Genomic DNA, 20,232 nt, shown 5'->3' on the forward strand with positions numbered 1-20,232 from the left:
CTTTAAGTAGGATATAGTGTCCTTCCTCATCTCTTATTTTAGTCTTTGGTTTAAAATCTAATTTGTCTGATATAAGGATTGCCACCCCAGCTTTCTTTTGATGTCCATTAGCATGGTAAATGGTTTTCCACCTCCTCACTTTCAATCTGAAGGTGTCTTTGGGTCTAAAATGAGTCTCTTGCAGGCAGCATATTGATGGGTTTTGTTTTTTTTATCCAGTCTGATACCCTGTGTCTTTTGATTGGGGCATTTAGCCTATTTACATTCAGGGTAACTATTGAAAGATAGGAATTTAGTGCCATTTTATTGCCTGTAAGGTGACTGTTACTGTATATTGTCTCTGTTCTTTTCTGGTCTATGTTGCTTTTAGGCTCTCTCTTTGCTTAGAGGACCCCTTTCAATATTGCTTGTAGGGCTAGTTTGGTGTTTGTAAATTCTTTTAGTATTTGTTTGTCCTGGAAGCTTTTTATCTCTCCTTCTATTTTCAGTGACAGCCTAGCTGGGTATAGTATTCTTGGCTGCATATTTTCTCGGTTAGTGCTCTGAATATATCATGCCAGTCCTTTCTGGCCTGCCAGGTCTTTGTGGATAGGTCTGTTGCCAATCTAATGTTTCTACCGTTGTAGGTTACAGACCTCTTGTCCCAAGCTGCTTTCAGGATCTTCTCTTTTTCTCTCAGACTTGTAAGTTTTACAATTAGATGTCAGGGTGTTGACCTATTTTTATTGATTTTGAGGGGGGTTCTCTGTGCCTCTTGGAGTTTGATGCCTGTTTCCTTCCCCAAATCAGGGAAGTTCTCTGCTATAATTTGCTCCAGTATGCCTTCTGCCCCTCTCTCTCTTTCTTCTTCTTCTGGGATCCCAATTATTCTAATGTTTCGTCTTATGGTATCGCTTATCTCTCGAATTCTGCCCTCGTGATCCAGTAGTTGTTTATCTCTCTTTTTCTCAGCTTCTTTATTTTCCATCATTTGGTCTTCTATATCACTGATTCTCTCTTCTGCCTCATTTATCCTAGCAGTTAGAGCCTCCATTTATGATTGCACCTCATTAATAGCCTTTTTGATTTTGACTTGGTTAGATTTTAGTTCTTTTATTTCACCAGAAAGGGATTCTCTAGTATCTTCCATGCTTTTTTCAAGCCCAGCTAGTATCTTTATAATCATCATTCTGAACTCTAGTTCCAACATCTTACTAATGTCCGTATTGATTAGGTCCCTGGCAGTCGCTACTGCCTCTTGTTCTTTTTTTTTTGAGGTGAGTTTTTCCATCTTGTCATTTTGTCTAGAGGAGAATAGATGAATGAGAGAACAAAATGCTAAAAGGGTAACAACGACCCCAGAAAAACATACACCAAACAAATCAGAAGAGACCTGAAACCACGGGGAAAAGAAAGGGAAAGAAAAAAAAAGAATATGATCAGGTTGGTGAATAGGTCAGTGCCAAACACTAGATTTGGGGCATATTTTGGTCTGTTAGAAGAAATAGCTTCCCAAAATTTTAAAGAAAGAAAAACTTATATATGTATAAAAATAAGGGTAAATACAATGAAGGGATGAAATCTGACTGTAAAGATGAAAATTATAAAAGATTTTATAAAAGGAATTGATAAGTTGGTTGAAAAAAGAAAGAAGAAAAATTTTTTTAAAAAGTGGGGGAGAGGATGTGATCAGGCAGGAGACTAGAACAAAGCCATACACTAGAGATTTAGGGTATATTTTGGTCTGTTAGAAGAAACTGTATCCCAAAATTTTAAAGAGAGAACAACTTATATATATATACAAAAAATAAGGTTAACTACAATGAAGGGATAGAATATGACTCTAAGAATGAAACTTCAAAATAGATTTTAGAAAAACGAATTGATAAGATGTTGGTTAAAAAAGGGAAAAAGAAAAATTAAAAAAAAAATAGAAAAAGGAAAAAAATAAAGAAAATTTGAAAAATTAACTTTGAAGGACTAAAGAATCATGGGGAAAAAAGCCATGAATTCTATGTGCTGTATTCCCCTAGTGCTAGAGTTCTGCAGTTCTCATTGATTGGTAAACTGGGTCTTGGCTGGATGTTCTTGCTGATTTTCTGGCCGGGGGGTGGGGCTGTTGTCGTAATTCTCCAATGTTCTTTGCCAGTGGAGGAATTGTCCCACCCTTGCCGGGGGCCAGGCTAAGTAATCTCGGGTTTGCTCTTGGTAGCTTTTGTGCCCTGAAAGATTTCTGTACAGCTTTGGAGGACGAGAATGAAAATGGCGGCCTCCCAATCTTGGCTCTGGAGGAGCCGAGAACTTGGGGCCCCACTCCTTAGTGAGCCCCCAGAGAAAAGCAGTCAATCACTCCCGTCTCCAGCTGCACTCTGTGCCCACCCGGCCTGTGACTGAGCGTTTCTATCTCTGGCACCCGGCCCCGTGTGGAGTCTCCAAACCCAGCAGATCCCTGCGGTGCGCTCCCGCACCACTCCTCCCGGGGGAGGAAGGGGAGTTTCCCTGGATCTGCCACTTGTTGGGTCCCTGCTGGAGGAGCAATGGCCCGACTGTGCCATGGATCACAGTTTATGGCAACCCCAAGCTGAGAGCCTACTCCTCGGCTCCGTCTCTGCAGCCGGCTTCTCTGCTCTGCTATGTGGGAGCTCTGCTGCACTCAGGCACCCCCAGTGTTTCTGTGACCCCGAGGGTCCTGAGACCACACTGTCCCAGTGAGGGTTCCACTTCCCGCTTAGCCACTGGAGCGATGTTCCTCAGCAGAGCAGACTTCTAAAAGTTGCAGTTTTGTGCTCTGCTGCTCTATTACTTGCCAGTAGCCAGCTGACAGAGGCTCCCTCTCCCCGTGGTCTATCTTCCCAAATATCATTGCGGATTCACTTCTCCACACGTCCTACCTTCCAGAAAGTGGTTGTTTTCTGTTCAGAGAGTTGCTGCTATTCTTTTGTTCAATCTCCTGTTGAGTTTGTAGTTGTTCAGAATGGTTTGATACCTATGTAGCTGAATTCCTGGGACCAAACAAAATTTAGTTCTCCTACTCATCCGCCATCTTGCTCCTCTCTCATATTTTACATCTTTTAATTTTGTGTATCTGTCAACTAATTTTTTTTTTTTTTTTAAAGATTTTATTTTATTTATTTGACAGAGAGAGACAGCTAGAGAGGGAACACAAGCAGGGGGAGTGGGAGAGGGAGAAGCAGGCTCCAGGCCGAGCAGAGAGCCCGATGCGGGGCTCGATCCCAGGACCCTGGGATCATGACCTGAGCTGAAGGCAGACGCTTAACGACTGAGCCACCCAGGTGCCCCTGTCAACTAATTTTTGTACATATAATTGATTTTACTCCTTTTGTGTTTTAACCTTGATTGTATCTTTGTAATAAATGAATCTATTATCTTTGGTATATGTTTGGTTTGCCTATGAAATTTTTTGCTTTTGTAATTTCCTTTTAGTTATGGCCCCCCCCCCCCCATTCAGAGTATTCCCTTTAACATTTCTTGTCAGGCTAGTTTGGTGTTGATGAACTCCTTTAACTTGTTTGGTAAACTCTTTGTCTCCCCTTCTATTCTGAATGATAATCTTGCTTGGGTAGAGTATTCTTTCTTGAGGTTTTTTTCTTTCAATGCTTTTAATATCAGTGCCTTAAAATCATTCCTTTCTGGCCTTCAAAGTTTCTGCTGAAAAATCAGCTCATAGCCTTATGGGATTTCCCTTGTTTATAACTGTTTTCTCTTGCTCCTTTTAAGATTGTCTCTTTATCGTTATTTTTTGCCATTTTAATTATTTTGTGTCTCGTGGACCTCCCTGGGTTCATCTTGTTAGGGGTTCTCTGTGCTTCCTGGATCTGGATGTCTGCTTTCTTCCCCATATTAGGGAAGTTTTCAGCTATTACTTTTTTAAATAAGTTTTTTTGCTTTCATCTCTCTCTCAGCCTTCTGGTACCCCTAATAATGTGAATGCTCTTAATGCTTGAAGATGTTGCTGAGTTCCTTCAATTTATTCTCATTTTTTAAATTCTTTTTTCTTTTTGCTGTTCAGCTTGTTTGCTTTTCTTTACCCTTTCACATTGCTAATCTGTCCTGCATCCTCTAATCTGTTGATTCCCTCTAGTGTTTTTTCATTTTAGTTATTGTATTCTTCAACTCTCACTGGTTCTTTTGAATATTTACTAGCTCTTTGTGAAGTTCTTCCTGCATTCTTTGCTCTTTTCTCAAGTCTGATTAGTAGCTTTATCACCATTACTTTGAACTCTTTATCAGGCATATTGCTTATCTCAGTTTCATTTAGCTCTTTTTCTGTGATTTTTGTCTTATTCTTTCATTTGGGACATAGTCCTCTGTCCCCTCATTTTGTTTAACTCTCTGTGTTTTTATCTATGTATTAGGTAAATCAGCTACATCTTCTGGTCTTGAAAGTAGTGGCCTTGTGTATAAGAGGGTCTACACCAACATTTGTTGTTTCTTGTGTTTTTAATGGTGGTCTTTCTAATAGGCATGAGGGATATCTCATGGTTTTAATTTGCATTTCCTCATTAGCCTCTAACTGAAAGTTAGCATTTCTCTTATTATGAACATAGGAAATAATCACTGGCATCAGTAATACCAATGATTTTAGCATCCATGGAAATCACTGATATTGTCATATACCAATAGTGATCATAGGTATCTGAAAATACATTGTGTTCTTCCATACTTTAAAACTTTGTTACTTATTAGACCTCAGGCTTAGCTTTGTTTATTAATGTATTTATAAGGATGCATATATGTTACTATATCACAAGTTTGTTTTTTAAATATTGGATGAATGTTTTTCAGTTTTTTGGAGGGAGGGGTAATCCTGTGTGTTTTAAGTCCTGCATTTAAAAACATTCTATGAAGGAATACATAGTCTTCATCTACCAGAGTGATTCATAATGTGCCACAAAAACACTGCTGAAATGTTCACATATGAAGGGAAAGAGAAAAGCTAGAGAGGAGATGCTGTATGAAATGAAAACAGTTTTTTGTTTTTTTTTTTTAATGGGAGTGACTCAAGTATATTTCTGCTGCTGAGAGAGGGAAGTTAAAGTGTTTAGAGAAGGGGGTGGTAACGAGATCCTGGCCCATGAGAGCTGTGTGAGGAGAGGCGATGATTCAGAGCACAGGTGGCGGGATTAGGTTTGGATAAGAGCAGAAGGTAAAGGCATTTTATCTTCAGTTCTGAGGAATGAATGGGAGCAGGTGGAGGCCAGGTGAAGGCCAGGTGGGGTCAGGGTGCTGAGTAAATCCTATTTTATAACATTCTTTACTTCCTTTATGGGCAGGAGTCTAGGTCACCTGCTGAGTAAAGTGGTGGAGGAAGGGGCTTTGAGGAGCATAGGGAATTTTTTAAGAAAGAATTTTTGAGTATGTCTTGACGTTTAGACAGTATGCTAAAACTTGGGATAGGAGGGTAAATAAGATGGTCCTCTTCACCAAGTAACTATGCCTCTTGGTGAGAAGCACAGACATATAAATAAATTAACGCATAAAAGGAAGCAGTGCAATTAGTATGAGGTTGGAGGGCTGGAGGAGGAGGTTAGGGAAGCTGGCATTTGAGCAGATTCAATTTTATTGAGTATAAGATTGCGAGGGAGAAATGAGAAGGGAGAAAGGAGAGCATTTGCAATGGCGTGGATGTATGGACAAGCAGGGCTAATTAAAAAAAATTATGGAGATATAAATATTCATTTATAAAAATGCATAAATCACAGGCACATAGCTTCATGAATTTTCACAAAGTGAATGCTCCCACATAACGAGCACATAGGTCAAGCAACATCACCACCGACATCACCAGGCGGGGCTAATTTGAAACAGTGAGCATTTGGGAGAGGAGGCTGGAGGGAGGGGCAGGCAAGGTCTTACTGTGTTGGGTTGGGGAGCAGGGTGGGATGGGAGATGTGGGATGTGAAGATGGACATGCATGGCTTTTGCCTTTATGGTCAAGGAGTGGTCATGTTTCTACCTGTTCTGCAACATGACTCGCACTTTGTAAAGTTTAGGTTAAGTTGCTGTGTTTATCTTGTTTATTTAGAAAAGAGAGAACTTTCTTACCAAATGATTATGTTATTGTATACATCATATAAGATTTTGGAGGGGTGGTTTAAAAGGCTTATTTGAAAGTTAATTTGTTTTCTCTACTTTCTCTTTTTACTCAGGGATATTACGTGTACCGTGACATGCTAGGAGAAAAAGGAGATTTCATTACTTCACCGGAAATAAGTCAGATCTTTGGGGAGGTAATATTCAATGTAAACTGTAAATGAAAGCAGATCAAGTTGTATTCTTCCATAATATAGCGTTTTACAGCTTTGTTTTTGTGATTCAAGTTTTCTTTCTTTTTTCTTTTTTTTAGTTTTCATTTTTAATCATGCTGAAGGAATAGAGAACAATGGAGGTCTAAAGAGAGAGATAAGTGAAGAAAGAGAGAAAAGATGCAAAACACTAAGGCATTAGTGGGGAGAGACACACTCTACAGCCCCTGCCCAAGATTGCACCATAGTTAGACAGAAGTCCCCTGTGAGAAATTCTGAATTCTTCTTAGGAATTCTAGTTCGTTGATTTCTGCATAAAAACCCCTTGATAAATTTAGATATAGGAAATAGTACAAAAAAGGAAATAGAATCTAGGTATTAAAAAATGTTAATTATGCCTAAAAAGCCACGTAATTATTGAAATCATATGAATATGAAGAAGTGGCATAATCCTATTCCATGTGTTTATTTGCTTTCAAAGACTAACACCTTCCTGTAAGTGATATCCTCTTACCTGTGTTATGAGACCTCTTACAGGGGGACTGCCTTTTAACTGTTTTCTCCTGTTATTAAGCTTTCTAAGTGTTGTCTTTTGTAATGTAGTCTCTGTGAAGCTCCTGGGTGTGCATACATACATGTACATATTAAGTAACATACATACGTACATACATTGCAAACATTTTGCTTTCTGGCATAAAGTATGTATTTATGTTGAGTTTTATATTGTGGTATACTTTTATATTTTATAATACTTCAGTGTAGTTTTTTTCCTTGTCACAGCTGCTAGGTATATGGTTCATTAGCGAATGGATGGCTACTGGAAAAAATGCAGCTTTCCAACTGGTGGAACTGGGCCCAGGCAGGGGTACCCTCGCAGGAGATATTTTGAGGGTAGGTAATAAAAGAATGGCTTTAGATCCTCACGTACTCACCTGAATCTTTGTTCTTTTGACTTGTTTGCAAACTCCATTGATTTCCTTGGCTTTTGGTCCTACCTCCTTAACAACCTCTTTCTCAGCTGAAGTACAATGTCAGAATAATACAATGAATTGTAACTTGTTGTCTGTTTGTAATCTAAAAAATGAGGGTGGGAGAGAATGTGAATGGTAAAAGTTTAGAACATTTAGAAGACATTATGGGAGAGTATATTTGTCTTCTAGGTAGGAAAAGTTTTTGAATTATATAAAAAGCAGAAGCCATAAAGGAAAAGATGAATAGAAGGATAATTTCAACTACATTAAAGAATTTTTTTTTTAAGATTTTATTTATTTGTCAGAGAGCACAAGCAGGGGGCGCGGCAGGCAGAGGGAGAAGCAGGCTCTCTGCTGAGCAAGGAGCTCGATGTGGGGCTCGATCCCAGAACCCTGGGATCATGACCTGAGCTGAAGGCAGACGCTTAACTGAGTCACCCAGCCGTCCCAAATTTTTTGTTCTTTAAAAAAATTAGGAACTTCTGTTCTTCAAAGACACTGTAAAGAGAGGAACAAGACAAGCCGCCACAGAGTGGGAGGAGTTATTTGCAACACATATAACCAACAAAGAACTGGTAGTTAGAATACATAAAGAATTCCTTTCAGTTGTTAGGATGGTGACATATAACTCGATAGAAAAGTCAGGCTAAAGATGTGAACAGGTCCACCATGAAAGAGGAAATCTACATGGCCAGGAAAAACCAAAAAAATGCTCAGACTGGTTGGGAGTCAGGGAAATGAAAGTTAAAATCATAGTGAGATACTACTATACCCTCAAAATGAGAAGATTTGGCAGCACCAAGGGTTGGTGAGGATGGGGAGATGTGGCACACTGGGGACTCTCATACACTGTAAGAGTGTAATTTGGCGTAAGCACTTCGAAGTGCTTATTGGGCATCATCTGCCAACGTCAAAGTTCTTATACTGTTTGACCTAGTGGTTTTACTGCTAGGTGTATGCCCTATGGGAATGAGTGCATATACGTACCAGGATACATGTACAAGAAGACAGCATTGTTTAGAATAGCCAAAAAACTGGAAACAACCCAGACGACTATCAGTGGGAAAATAAATCAATAAATTGTGGTACAGTCATACAATGGAATGCCAAGCGTTGTGCAAATGCATGAAGTCACAGCAGAATGCACGATATTCAGATGAAACTCAGCAAATGTTGAGTGAAAACAGCAATTTGTACAAGAATTCACATCATATGATTATATTATATGAAATCCCCAAATAGCATTAAACAATATGTGTTTGGTGATACAAACGTGTTCAGTAACATTTATAAAGAAAAAGTGGGAAATTATAAACTCCAGATTGAGAACAGTGGTGACCTTTGACAGTGAGGGAGATGTCGACATGGGGGCTCCAATGGGAAGGGTCAGGTCACTCTCCTTTAATCAGAGATAGCTGGTATTTTTCCATGTATTGTTCTTTCTTCCATTCTACCTAAGATTTTCTAAAAACATTAAAAAGGAATGTTTAAAGTACATGATAAGTACTTGTATTAAACTTTTGTTGTTATACTGTTTTGGAATCCATTGGTCTTTTTTAGTTTATCTTAAGTGTATAAAATAAAACACATATTCAGTATACATTTAAATGCCTTGATGCTGTATGATTTTTGCTTGAAATTAGGAATCGAAGGCTTTTAATTTATAAATCTGACAACCTTGATTATATCATATTTGGGAGGTGAAAGAAACCAACCACTGATTTAGGTTTCCGGGGCTCTATTTTATCTCTCTTTAAATTGGCAAAGTCATTTGAATATAAAATATTTGATAAGGTTCTCAAATAATACCATCTTGTTTCAAGTACGTTAAAAATCAAGCCCACAGCTCTTAAAATGTATAAAGGATGCTTCCCTAGATCCAGTCCTTAGAACCTTAAAAAGCCAAAGAATTTAAAGGAATGTTAAGAAAATAGACAAAGACATATTTGCAGACTTGTTTTCATTTCTTGATCATAATTTCTGAAGGATTTTTCTCTTGGGAAGTTTTTCTATTTGTAGTTTCATTTCAAAACAAAATTTGGAAAAATCATCTTGTCCTTATTATCAGCCTATACATGCATATTCAGATCTCCAAAGCAGGAGGCAAATCACCAATGAAAATTAAATTCAGATGAAAAATACTATTGATGTACTTTATGCTTTGGCATTGAATTTTTAGCATTAAAATATTGATAAAGTATTAGTATATTCCTTTTTTCCTCATGTTTACAACAGTTATAAAAATGTGTGTAGCTAAGAAAAAATTAAAAATGTGGAAGAATTACCAAGTTAAACTGTCAAGTTTTTAGAGCCAGTCAAATTTTATTTCCTGAAGATACAGTTTAAACATCTCAAAGATGAGATTATTTCATAGACATAGCAGCTTTATAAAATCAAGGGTATGTATACAATTTATTTTCTTGTTTTCTTTTTAGATCCCTTAATCTGCTTATTTATTGGATGTTAAATCTTTAATTTTCTTTTATTAGTCAATCTAATTTTTATCATTAGGAAACCAAATTGTGTACTGTTCATCTCTTATGTGGACAATGTATAATAATGGATAGGTTATGATTCTCATAGACTGCTGGAGAGTGGCTTGTGTGAAGAACAAATTCCTCCAAAACCAAATGTTATTCCTGTAACATGAGCAAATTGTTAAGGTAAATGGTTAGAAAAACCCCAAATCTGCTCAACACTTGTATTTTTCCCTTTTTTTGTCTTTAAGAGTCTCATGCTCTACCGACTGAGCTAGCCGGGCACATCCTTTTTTTGTTTTTAGGTGTTCAGTCAGCTTGGATCTGTGCTGAAAAACTGTGACATTTCAATACATCTGGTAGAGGTGAGCAGAAAATTGAGTGAGATTCAAGCATTAACACTGACTGAAGAGAAGATCCCACTAGAGCGAAATGCTGGATCCCCTGTATATATGAAAGGTGTTACAAAATCTGGGATTCCAATCTCATGGTACCGAGATCTGCATGATGTTCCAAAAGGTAATTCTTTTACACGACGTAATGAAATCATTTTGATCGCATCCCATCCCAGCAATGATAGGTGACCAGAGCCACAGAGGACACGCTAATAGAGTTAGTGCTGCCAGGTCCCTTACTCATAGGGAAGAGCTAATCCTTTTCTCGAAAAGAGCATTGTATTAGAAAATAACATGGCTAACAATAGGAGCAATGAATTTCCTGTGGTTTTGCAGAAACGACAGTGTCGATCTCTGTTGTACCTTTTAGTTTTTCCTGACCCCTAAGAAAGTACTGATGCTGAAGCAGCCCCAAGCAGTGGGGCCTGACGGAAGCAGTGTTAGGTGGGTTTAGTTTAACTGTCTCATCTTTTGAACATTCTTGCTGGCCTTTCGGGGGGATGGAAAATCCCTGCACCGGACAAGCGTCCTGTGTTGATGAGTCCTTGCTCATACTTGCAGGGGTGCTCAGCTCTCGGGGAAGCCACTTCAGCCAGCCCTGGGCTCAGCTGTCTCAGAGATTTTAGCAAGTTCAAGGCCTCTTTGAGCTAACCAATTTGAGTTCTGATTTCTTTCATGCCTGGTGAGGGATAAAAGTTTAAACTGATAATTGAGATAGCCTAGCTGTCTGGTCCTGCTGTGTGGGAAATGAGAACAGTAATGTTCTTTTGTCTGTTCTGCAGAGTAGGTGAAGATGTGAATGAGGTGGATGATTCTCTGTAGAGATGGCTGTGCAAACACCACGGGTTCCTACACGGAGAACCAGGCGTTTTCTTTTTGTTCGTGTTCAAATGAATGAATCAAGTATTGCCTTAAAAATGCTGAAACAGTTTTTTTCTTCTGTTTTTAAATAGGACACAGCTTTTATCTAGCACATGAATTTTTTGACGTCCTTCCTGTGCATAAGTTTCAGGTATTGATGGGCTAAAGTCATTAATTGAATAACAAAGGGCCTTATGTTGTAAGAAAAAACATTTATGGTTGTTGAAGTTATTGTTGAAGTTAACTACATTTGGAATTCTGATGAATAGAAATAATTGAAAAGCAAAAGTGAAGTATTAAGTAGAACCTTCATTCTCTTAGGATAACTAGTAAGAATGCTTAATTCTCCAGGGATAAAGATGTGCGCAGATAGAAGATGGTAAATGGCTAAAGTACAAGGAAGGGTTACATTTTAGCAAATAGCTTTAATAGCCAAAGATTAAAATGTTTCCTCACTGAAGTTGAAGTGAGCACATTTAAGATTTGGTGGTAATGTATGCGCACCGTAGTGTCTGAGGCTAAGAGCATGTACTGATTTGTTAGCAAAAGCTTCCGATTCATCCTTCACAGTCTGTTCTCCATTATTGGGAGCACTTGCCATGCGCTCATTTTATCCCTACGGCTCCGCCTCTTATCCAGCCACCACCAGTAGTTTGCGCCTTCCAGTATTGCCTTGAAATAATTTTCAGTGGTAAAGTACTCTGTAAATGTTAGTCATCTGTCATATATGGTAGGGGGAGAAAAATAGTTATTTTTAGTTAGAGGCAATTCTGAGGAAAAAACTGGTAAAAATTTGTTTTTATGCATTATTTTGTGTTTAGAAAACCCCACAAGGATGGCGAGAAGTATTCATTGATATCGATCCACAGGTTTCTGATAAGCTGCGGTTTGTTTTGGCGCCTTGTGTCACACCAGCAGAAGTCTTCATACAAGTAGGAAGTTTTTCTTCTTAGTTTATTGCCAACCAAATCTTCATAGTCTTATTTTCTGAGGTCCTGTTTTAGCGTTCCTTGACAGGGGCAGGGGGAGAGTTGCTCATAACATGTGAGGTGCTTTTTATTAGTAGTGAAAAGTGCATAGGATCTCGAATCAGGAGCCTGGTTCAGATTATCTCTGGACTGCGTGACCTGAATGTAATGTGAGAAGGAAGTTAGTAAGCGCTTCCTCAAGCAAGTCCCTTACCTTCTCCCTTTCCCTCAGTTCCCTGTGGCACGGTCAGAGTATTGTCTACCTGACCGGAAGAGCTTGAGGTCTGTGAAAACAATTATTTATTGAGTACTTTGTATGTATTACTCTGAATTTTCTCATTTAATTCTCAAAACAACTACTGTCAGAATGGTACATTTACTGCTGCTTTCTGTTGACCTCAAGGAATAATCATAAGAGCCTTTCTATCTTGGGGTCATGTTTAGGGGTTCAAAAAACCTTTTACTTGTCAGGAATGTTTGGGCTTTAGATTGCTTGTTTTATTTATTTTTATTTTTTAAAATCTTTTAAAGAATGGTGATAATTTTTAATAGTTTACAGCTATAGTATCAAGTCTTATATGTGTAAATACAGTTACAGACAATATCCATATGGCAAAATATCTACCTCTAGACAGACAAAAAATATCTTTGCAACTAAATTAACTAACAGCTTCAAGTAATCATGAAGAAAAACAGAAGCTGTGGTAATTTTTCATCTAAAGTGACTATGGCTTATATTAGGGGCTCTTGGGTGGCTCAGTCGGTTAAGCATCTTGCCTTTGGCTCAGGTCATGATCCGGGGACTTGGGATTGAGCCCCACAGCGGGAAGTCTGTTTCTCCCTCTCCCCTCCCCCTGCTCATGTTCTCTTCTCTTCCTCAAATAAATAAAATCTTAAAAAAAAAATAAAGTGACAATAGCCTATATTAAAACATTCTTATTGTAAGAGTTCAAATAGTTATGAAAGCCTTGTCTCATAACCTAAAAATATAACTTTAATATACATTTTCAAAACTAACAAAAAATATTTTAATTATAGATAGGTAAATAAGATTATTCTTGCTGAAAATCAGTCATGACATTATGTATGTATTTGGGGACTTTGTTGGTAGCCTGGCCTTTTAACAATAAAAAAGTGAAATTCATGGGGCGCCTGGGTGGCTCAGTTGGTTGGGCGGTTGCCTTCGGCTCAGGTCATGATCCCAGGGTCCTGGGATCGAGCCCCGCATCGGGCTCCCTGCTCGGCGGGGAGCCTGCTTCTCCCTCTGCCTGCCTCTCTGCCTACTTGTTCTCTCTGTCTCTCTGTCAAATAAATAAATAAAATCTTAAAAAAAAAAAAAAAGTGAAATTCATGAAACCTTTCTAAGAATCTACATATTATTCTAATGCAAATTACATATAAGTATATGGGGTTTTCATTCTGGATGAGCAATCCATTCTCTTTTTTTTTAAAAAGTATATCCCAACTATGTAAAACATGCTTAATTTACTCTTAAAAGATCACTTCTTATAAGATATACACTGACTAGTATGAGAAAGGGCATTTTACAGATTTTAGAAACTTCTTTAGATGGGGTGACTGGGCAGCTCAGTTGGTTAAGCATCTGACTTTTAATTTTGGGTCAGGTCATGATCTCAGGGTTGTGAGATTGAGCCCAGCATCAGGCTCATGCTCTGGCGTGGAGTCTGCTTAAGATTCTGTCTCCCCGCCCCCCCCACCCCTCCCACCCTGCTCTCTCTTTAAAAAAAAAAAGAAAAAAACCATTCATTTTCTTATCAAGTTACTTTAGAGTATTTGTTTTACTAAGCTTTAATTACAGCAGTTAAAAGTCTAAATCACATTTTTCCCATTATTTCTCATACAAAATCCCCATGCTCCTTAAGTTTTAACATTCTACCTGCAAGAATCTTACTGGACCTGAATAACCTCTGTATGACCTACAGGAACATAATTCAGTGAAGGCCATCTGAACAGAATAGATTGCCTGTTTTAAAAAGGTCTGCTTTCTGGACCATAACTAACAACTTCTTCCTCAGAAGTTACTCGCTTCAAAAGCACTGGAGCCTTTTTTTTTTTTTAAAGATTTTATTTATTTGTCGGAGAGCAAGATGCAGGCTCCCCACTGAGCAAGAAGCCTGTTTCGGAACTCGATCCCAGGACCCTGGGGATCATGCTCAGGTAGCCGCTTAACAGACTGAGCCACCCAGGCGTCCCAGCACAGGAGCTTTTAAACATGAACCTATCAATTAAGCTTTTTTTGCAGAGCATAAGTAAGTTAAAATATCAGTTTGAGTACTTGCGAACATTTCTGTTTTTTCATATTCTGGCTACCCAACTTTACCTGAATGACGAGCAAATTCATAGCTACCAAGAGCTGACTCCTTGGCCATGGGAGATGTGATTGTTTTTAGTTCTTGACTTTGGTAGTACTCACTTATGAAAGAGGGAGCGGTGATTTTTCCCTCTCATTTGGATGGGGCGAATGGTAACAGAATCTGCCGTGTTGAAGAGTGGTCTAGAATGTCAGCATTGTATGCTGGGGTATGTCAGCTTATGCCTGAAGTGGCTCACCTCATGTTTTTACAGTTCAACCACAGTGATTTATTTAATAGAACTGGGGGCTAAGTAGTTTATTGTTTGATTTAATCCTCCCAATAAGCCTAGTAGATACAGAATGAGGAAACACTCTGAGAATTTAACTTGTTTCTAGTTTTAAGCAGTAGGAAGAGCAGAGGCTCAAGAGCTAAGTGTGTGTGACTCCATACCTCAGCTCTGTGCCATTTATAGGCAAGATCAGGGCAGGTTACTTCTTCTATTTTTTTTTTATTATTAAAGATTTATTTATTTTAGAGAGTGCATGAGCCTGTACAAGTGGGGGAGAGGGGGAGAGGGAGAGAGGGAATCCTCAAGCCGACTCCCTGCTGAGCGGGGAGCCCAACGGAGGGCTCCATCCCAGGACCCTGAGATCATGACCTGAGCCGAAGGCAGACACTTAACTGACTGAGCCACCCAGGCACCCAGTACGTCATTTTTAATAGGGTGTTAGGAAGGAGCAAAAGGTACTGTATATTTTCATAATGAAGAAAAGTTTTGCTGTATATTTTCATAATGAAGAAAAAAGTTTTTTCCCATTTTCTCAGGGATTAGGAAATTTCCTATGTACTGGTCAATTGACAAGTTACAATACTGTCATTTCACTTTTTAGATTAATAGGCACTTATTGAGGACCCTTTAGTAAATAGTTGAACATCTTAGGAAATTAGGGCCTCAGGTACATTGCAAGTTTATAAGCTGAGGTTTCTAAATAGAGGGTGTATCACTGGAATACCTTTTGCCCCAGCAGAAGGCATCATAATATACTTGCTTGCTAGGGTCTGTTATATCGGGTTTTGTATCATTTGCTCTTCCAGCACAAATTTTTGAGTGTTATTTGCCAGGCACTGTCTAGGCGGACAAAAATTCCTTTCCCACGCATTTAACCCAGGGAAATATATTTATATGAATTATGAGAGAATATCACTATAAATAAAATGATAATGTTGGTCATCTAGGAGTTTGGGAGAGCATATGCCTTTTTATAAAAAGGATTAAAATTAAAATGTCTGTAAACTTAGTAAACGGCATCAAAGCACTAGGGAGTTCTGTATAATAAAAAGGATGTCCTGTGAAAGGTTGAATGTAGACAACATAGTACACATTGAGAAGGAACTTATTTTTATTTTAACTAAGAAATGCTCATTGTAGAAAAACCCTAAGGAAACTGTTCTTTCCAGTGCTGCATTTTGACTCACCTGTTCCCTTATTAGCGTGATGAAATGAGGGACCACGTGGAAGTGTGTCCTGAGGCTGGCATTATCATTCAGGAGCTTTCTCAGCGCATTGCACTAACCGGAGGGGCTGCACTGATTGCCGATTATGGTCATGACGGAACGAAGACAGATACCTTCAGAGTATGTATGACTCAGTAACATGACTTACCATAAGTTCACTGGTATCTACTAAGTTGTTAGGTTTGAAGCTCGTTGAAGATCTTTACCTTTGGTGTTTCTACGATGCCTGGCCTTGTAATTTTACATTATTCGTAAAGAGTATTAATTCATATTATTATAATTGCCCTTAACCGTAGGATCTCACTGTCCAGACTGGCCTTGGAGCAGGGTCTGAATCGTCTACATTCTTCAGCTGCAGAACCTGGGTCTGCATAGATCCTACTTAGCATCCGAGTAATACATACGGGAAGATTTGTAGATTTGATCTAGCTACTATGATCAGACTTTTCCTATCATATTTTCAATCTTTTTTCCTTTCTAGAAGTATTCTTTAATTCTTCCTAAGCATCCTTTATGTTTTTTTAAAATTTTTTTTAAAGATTTTATTTATTTGACAGAGAGAGATAGCGAGAGCAGGAACACAAGTAGGGGGAGTGGGAGAGGGAGAAGCAGGCTTCCCGCGGAGCAGGGAGCCCGATGCAGGGCTCGATCCCAGGACCCTGGGATCATGACCTGAGCCGAAGGCAGACGCTTAACGACTGAGCCACCCAGGCACCCCACATCCTTTATGTTCTTTATCAATTGTGTTCAATGTACTTTAATTGAAATACATTTAACTGGATACTACTATTAGTCATTTTCTAGATCTGTGGTTCTCAATTTCTGATTTTATTGTAACTAAAGAAAAAAACCCTGGAGTTTTTTTTAAAAAGTCTGATTCCGGGGTGCCTGGGTGGCTCAGTTGGTTAAGCGACTGCCTTCGGCTTAGGTCATGATCCTGGAGTCCCTAGATCGAGTCCCGCATCGGGCTCCCTGCTCGGCTGGGAGTCTGCTTCTCCCCCTGACCCTCCCCACTCTCATGTGCTCTCTCTCATTCTCTCTCTCTCAAATAAATAAATAAAATCTTTAAAAAAAATAAAATAAAATAAAAAATAAAAAGTCTGATTCCCTAGCCTTACCTCCAGCATTCTGATTCAGTAGGTCTGGGCAGAGCGCAGTAACATGGTCTCAGGTGATTCTGATGCATGTAGTTGATGGATACACCTTGTCAAACACCACCTAGAATCTGGTGAAAGTTCAGCTTGATTCTAGTAAGAAACAAGTTAACTTACGTGGAGAACTGGTGGGATCTCCGATGAGATCTCTACTCCATCACCATGAGCAGTAATGAAATGTGAAAGGCAGCCATTTGCAGGCACTCCAGTGTCGCCCTTTATATTGGATTTTCCACGTAGCATCTCATTTGAGGAAAGGGTGCTACTATATAGAGAGTTTGTAAACCACTGACTTAGGCTATGTTTTTCTTTCTAGGAGTTATGTAAAATGTACTAAAATGATAGCATTTCTTTAATCTTGATGATAACCACAAAGGGACAAAAACTCATCATTTTTAAAATTACAAATTATGTTCAAGGGGTTTTGTGGCCACAAGCTCCATGACGTCCTGACTGCCCCAGGAACAGCGGACCTCACAGCTGATGTGGACTTCAGTTATCTGCGCAGAATGGCAGAGGGAGAAGTAGCTTCTCTGGGGCCAATAAAACAACAGACATTTTTAAAAAATATGGGCATTGATGTCCGGTTGAAGGTAATGATTTATATCATGATCATTAAATATTTTAATTTTGTAGTATTTCACAAAAATGTTTCAAATAATACATCCCCCCCCCCCCCCCCCCCCGTGCTCTTCTCGGTCAGCAGACCCTGGGTATTGTAGTCTTTCTGGTAGCATAGGGCCTGGTGCAGCCGTGCTGCCCGGGGTGGGGCCGCTGTGCACGCCCCTGCATCTCCACACAAGCCAGAATGAAGACTTTCGAATAGTGTTCATGTCCAGTAAGAAAACTTGACCATGTTTATGGGGATGAGTTTTAGAAGTGTCCTGAAAACATCTTAACCCTTCAGTGTACATCAAACCACCTGGGAATGTTTGTTAAACATACAGATCCACAGGTTTGGGTCTTAACAACCTATGTTTTTAATAAGCACCCCATGATTCTGAGGCAGGTGATGAGAAATCCCATCTGAAGCCCTGCTTTGCTCAGTAGCCAATGGTCATTAGCATTGCTGCATGTAACTAGGAATCCTTCTGGTTATTTTTACTTTCCTTTTCAGGTTCTTTTAGACAAATCAGATGAGCCAGCCAGGCAGCAGTTACTTCAGGGATATGATATGTTGATGAATCCTAAGAAGATGGGAGAAAGATTTAACTTTTTTGCCTTGCTACCTCATCAGAGACTTCATGGTAGAAGCCATCCGATGAATGCATGTCAGTCAAAACCCTCTGTGTCACCTGTAGCTGGGTTTGGTGAACTTGCCTGGCGGTGATCTCAGTGTGGACGTTTTACCCCTAAGTCTGCCTAAGAAAGCAAAATAAAGGGAACACGTTTCATATATCACAGGTAAAATAAGTATTACAATATTTTGTCTTTATAGCCAATAAAAATAGCCCATCTTACATACAGTACAACTAAATATTGATCTTTTAAGGTTGTGTCTGGCTTTTGGCACAATTGTGTGCTTTCAGCTTAATGAAACAAGTTACTGAGAAACTGTCTTTTAATAAGACTAGTTGCTGTATTTTTATTTTAAAAAGTAAACATGAGGGCGCCTGGGTGGCTCAGTTGGTTAAGCGACTGCCTTCGGCTCAGGTCATGATCCTGGAGTCCCGGGATCGAGTCCCGCATCGGGCTCCCTGCTCGGCGGGGAGTCTGCTTCTCCCTCTGACCCTCCTCCCTCTCATGCTCTCTGTCTCTCATTCTCTCTGTCTCAAATAAATAAATAAAGTCTTTAAAAAAAAAAAAAAAAAAGTAAACATGAACACTGATTGGTTTAGCAAAAACCAGAAACCTAACTGGCCTTTCACAGGGAATGGATTAAATAGAACTATCCACATATTATTTTAAAAAAATGAGGTAGAGCAATATTTCTGACCCATCTCTAAGAATGTGGTAAGTGAAAAAAGTATAGTGGAGAGAATGTTTTATAGTTATGATTCCATTTTTCTTGGGGGAAAAGCTGCATTTAAAGAAATGCTTGTAACTAATTTCATAGAAATTAATATATTAGTGCAGACTGGTTGTTTTCTGTGATAGTTACTTGTTTACAAAAAGTTAAGGAAAGGATGCCCAGTAATCACTATTAAATATCCCAATGTGGAAGTGGGCTTAAAGGGTGGAAAGCGTTCTCCTTTGTGGTAAATATTTTACCCTTTGCTTCTGTGAATTTTATAATTAAAAAAAATTAGGGGTGCCCTGGTGCCTCAGTCTGAGGAGTGTCTGACTCTTGATTTCAACTCAGGTCATGGTCTTGGGGGTTGTGGGATCTCGAGTCCCACGTCAGGCTCCATACTCAGCGTGGAGTTTGCTTGGGATTCTCCCTCTCCCTCTCTCAAAATAAAATTAAAAAAAAAATTTAAGTCCCAGTAAAACTAGTAAAAACCTAACATGTACCTGAAATATGAGAGTAAATGTAGACTACGTAGCAGGAATATTTTCTGATTTGAGCTAATTCTCCCTCATTTTCAGATAAATGTCAAGTTTTCGTTCTGTAAGTTCTCATTTTTTGGTTCACAGAACATTTATATTAATACCAGATACATACTTTCTGAGGAATTGTTATATTGGCAACAAAAATTTACAGTGAGATTAAAGGAAAAGAGTATTAGACGTATGTTTTGAACTTATAGCTTAACTATATTGGAAGTTCACTGGCAGAGTGATCAACTCTCCGTTTTCTATTGCTTGTTTGGCTTAACTCAGAACAGGACTAGCATTCTGTAAGTAAGTAGGAAGATAGAGGGCTTATTTTTCATATGCTGCCCTGCCTTGGGCCATTTGTAGTCACCCTTATTTTTTTCCATATTTTATTTTTTCAAAGACTTGGAGAGTTTTTGGAAGGTGAAAATGCCCAACACTGGCCCCTCTCAATTATTTATTTAATAGTTTTTATAATTAACGGGAGGAATCAGGCAATGCCTTGTATCTTAAAACCTAGAAAATTTACTTTGAATGGCATTTGGCTTATTTAAGTCTTGTAGCAGTTACAATAGTTGAATAATTTATAGTTACAATTATTCTAAACTTTCATGCCAAGAAATAAGACCTCCAGATAATTACCTCAGATTTCATATAAAATTGAAATAATGAGTTGTTTTTTATTTTAGGTAGTTAAAAAAAAAAATCAGTGTTTTAAATATAGCATTAGTTCCATTTACAAATACTATTTCCAAAATAATTCTTTTACCAAGGCCTGGAAAAATAACACAACCAAATAAAATTTTCTTTGGATACCTCTATTAGAGATAGGCTCAGGTTTTCACATGGAAAA

General features: G+C 38.7%; 1 protein-coding gene across 5 annotated transcripts in view; it reads left to right on the top strand.

The window, feature by feature from the left end:
• The window catches only part of NDUFAF7 (NADH:ubiquinone oxidoreductase complex assembly factor 7), a 32,496-nt gene extending 13,950 nt beyond the window's left edge, over positions 1-18,546 (top strand). The window contains exons 3-10 of one of the 5 annotated variants that reach the window (XM_021697414.1): positions 6,150-6,230; positions 7,026-7,136; positions 9,999-10,212; positions 11,042-11,100; positions 11,771-11,881; positions 15,724-15,867; positions 17,321-17,494; positions 18,019-18,546. In XM_021697414.1, coding sequence (XP_021553089.1) covers positions 6,150-6,230; positions 7,026-7,136; positions 9,999-10,212; positions 11,042-11,100; positions 11,771-11,881; positions 15,724-15,867; positions 17,321-17,494; positions 18,019-18,231 — 1,107 coding nt within the window. In that variant the 3' untranslated portion in view covers positions 18,232-18,546. The remainder of the gene's footprint in view (positions 1-6,149; positions 6,231-7,025; positions 7,137-9,998; positions 10,213-11,041; positions 11,101-11,770; positions 11,882-15,723; positions 15,868-17,320; positions 17,495-18,018) is intronic. The other 4 variants (XM_044918654.1, XM_044918655.1, XM_044918656.1 and 1 more) reach the window with 4 other exon arrangements.
• Positions 18,547-20,232: the final 1,686 nt, after the last annotated feature.

The sequence above is a fragment of the Neomonachus schauinslandi genome, chromosome 10 (genome assembly GCF_002201575.2).
Source record: "Neomonachus schauinslandi chromosome 10, ASM220157v2, whole genome shotgun sequence".
Taxonomy (NCBI): Eukaryota; Metazoa; Chordata; class Mammalia; order Carnivora; family Phocidae; genus Neomonachus; species Neomonachus schauinslandi.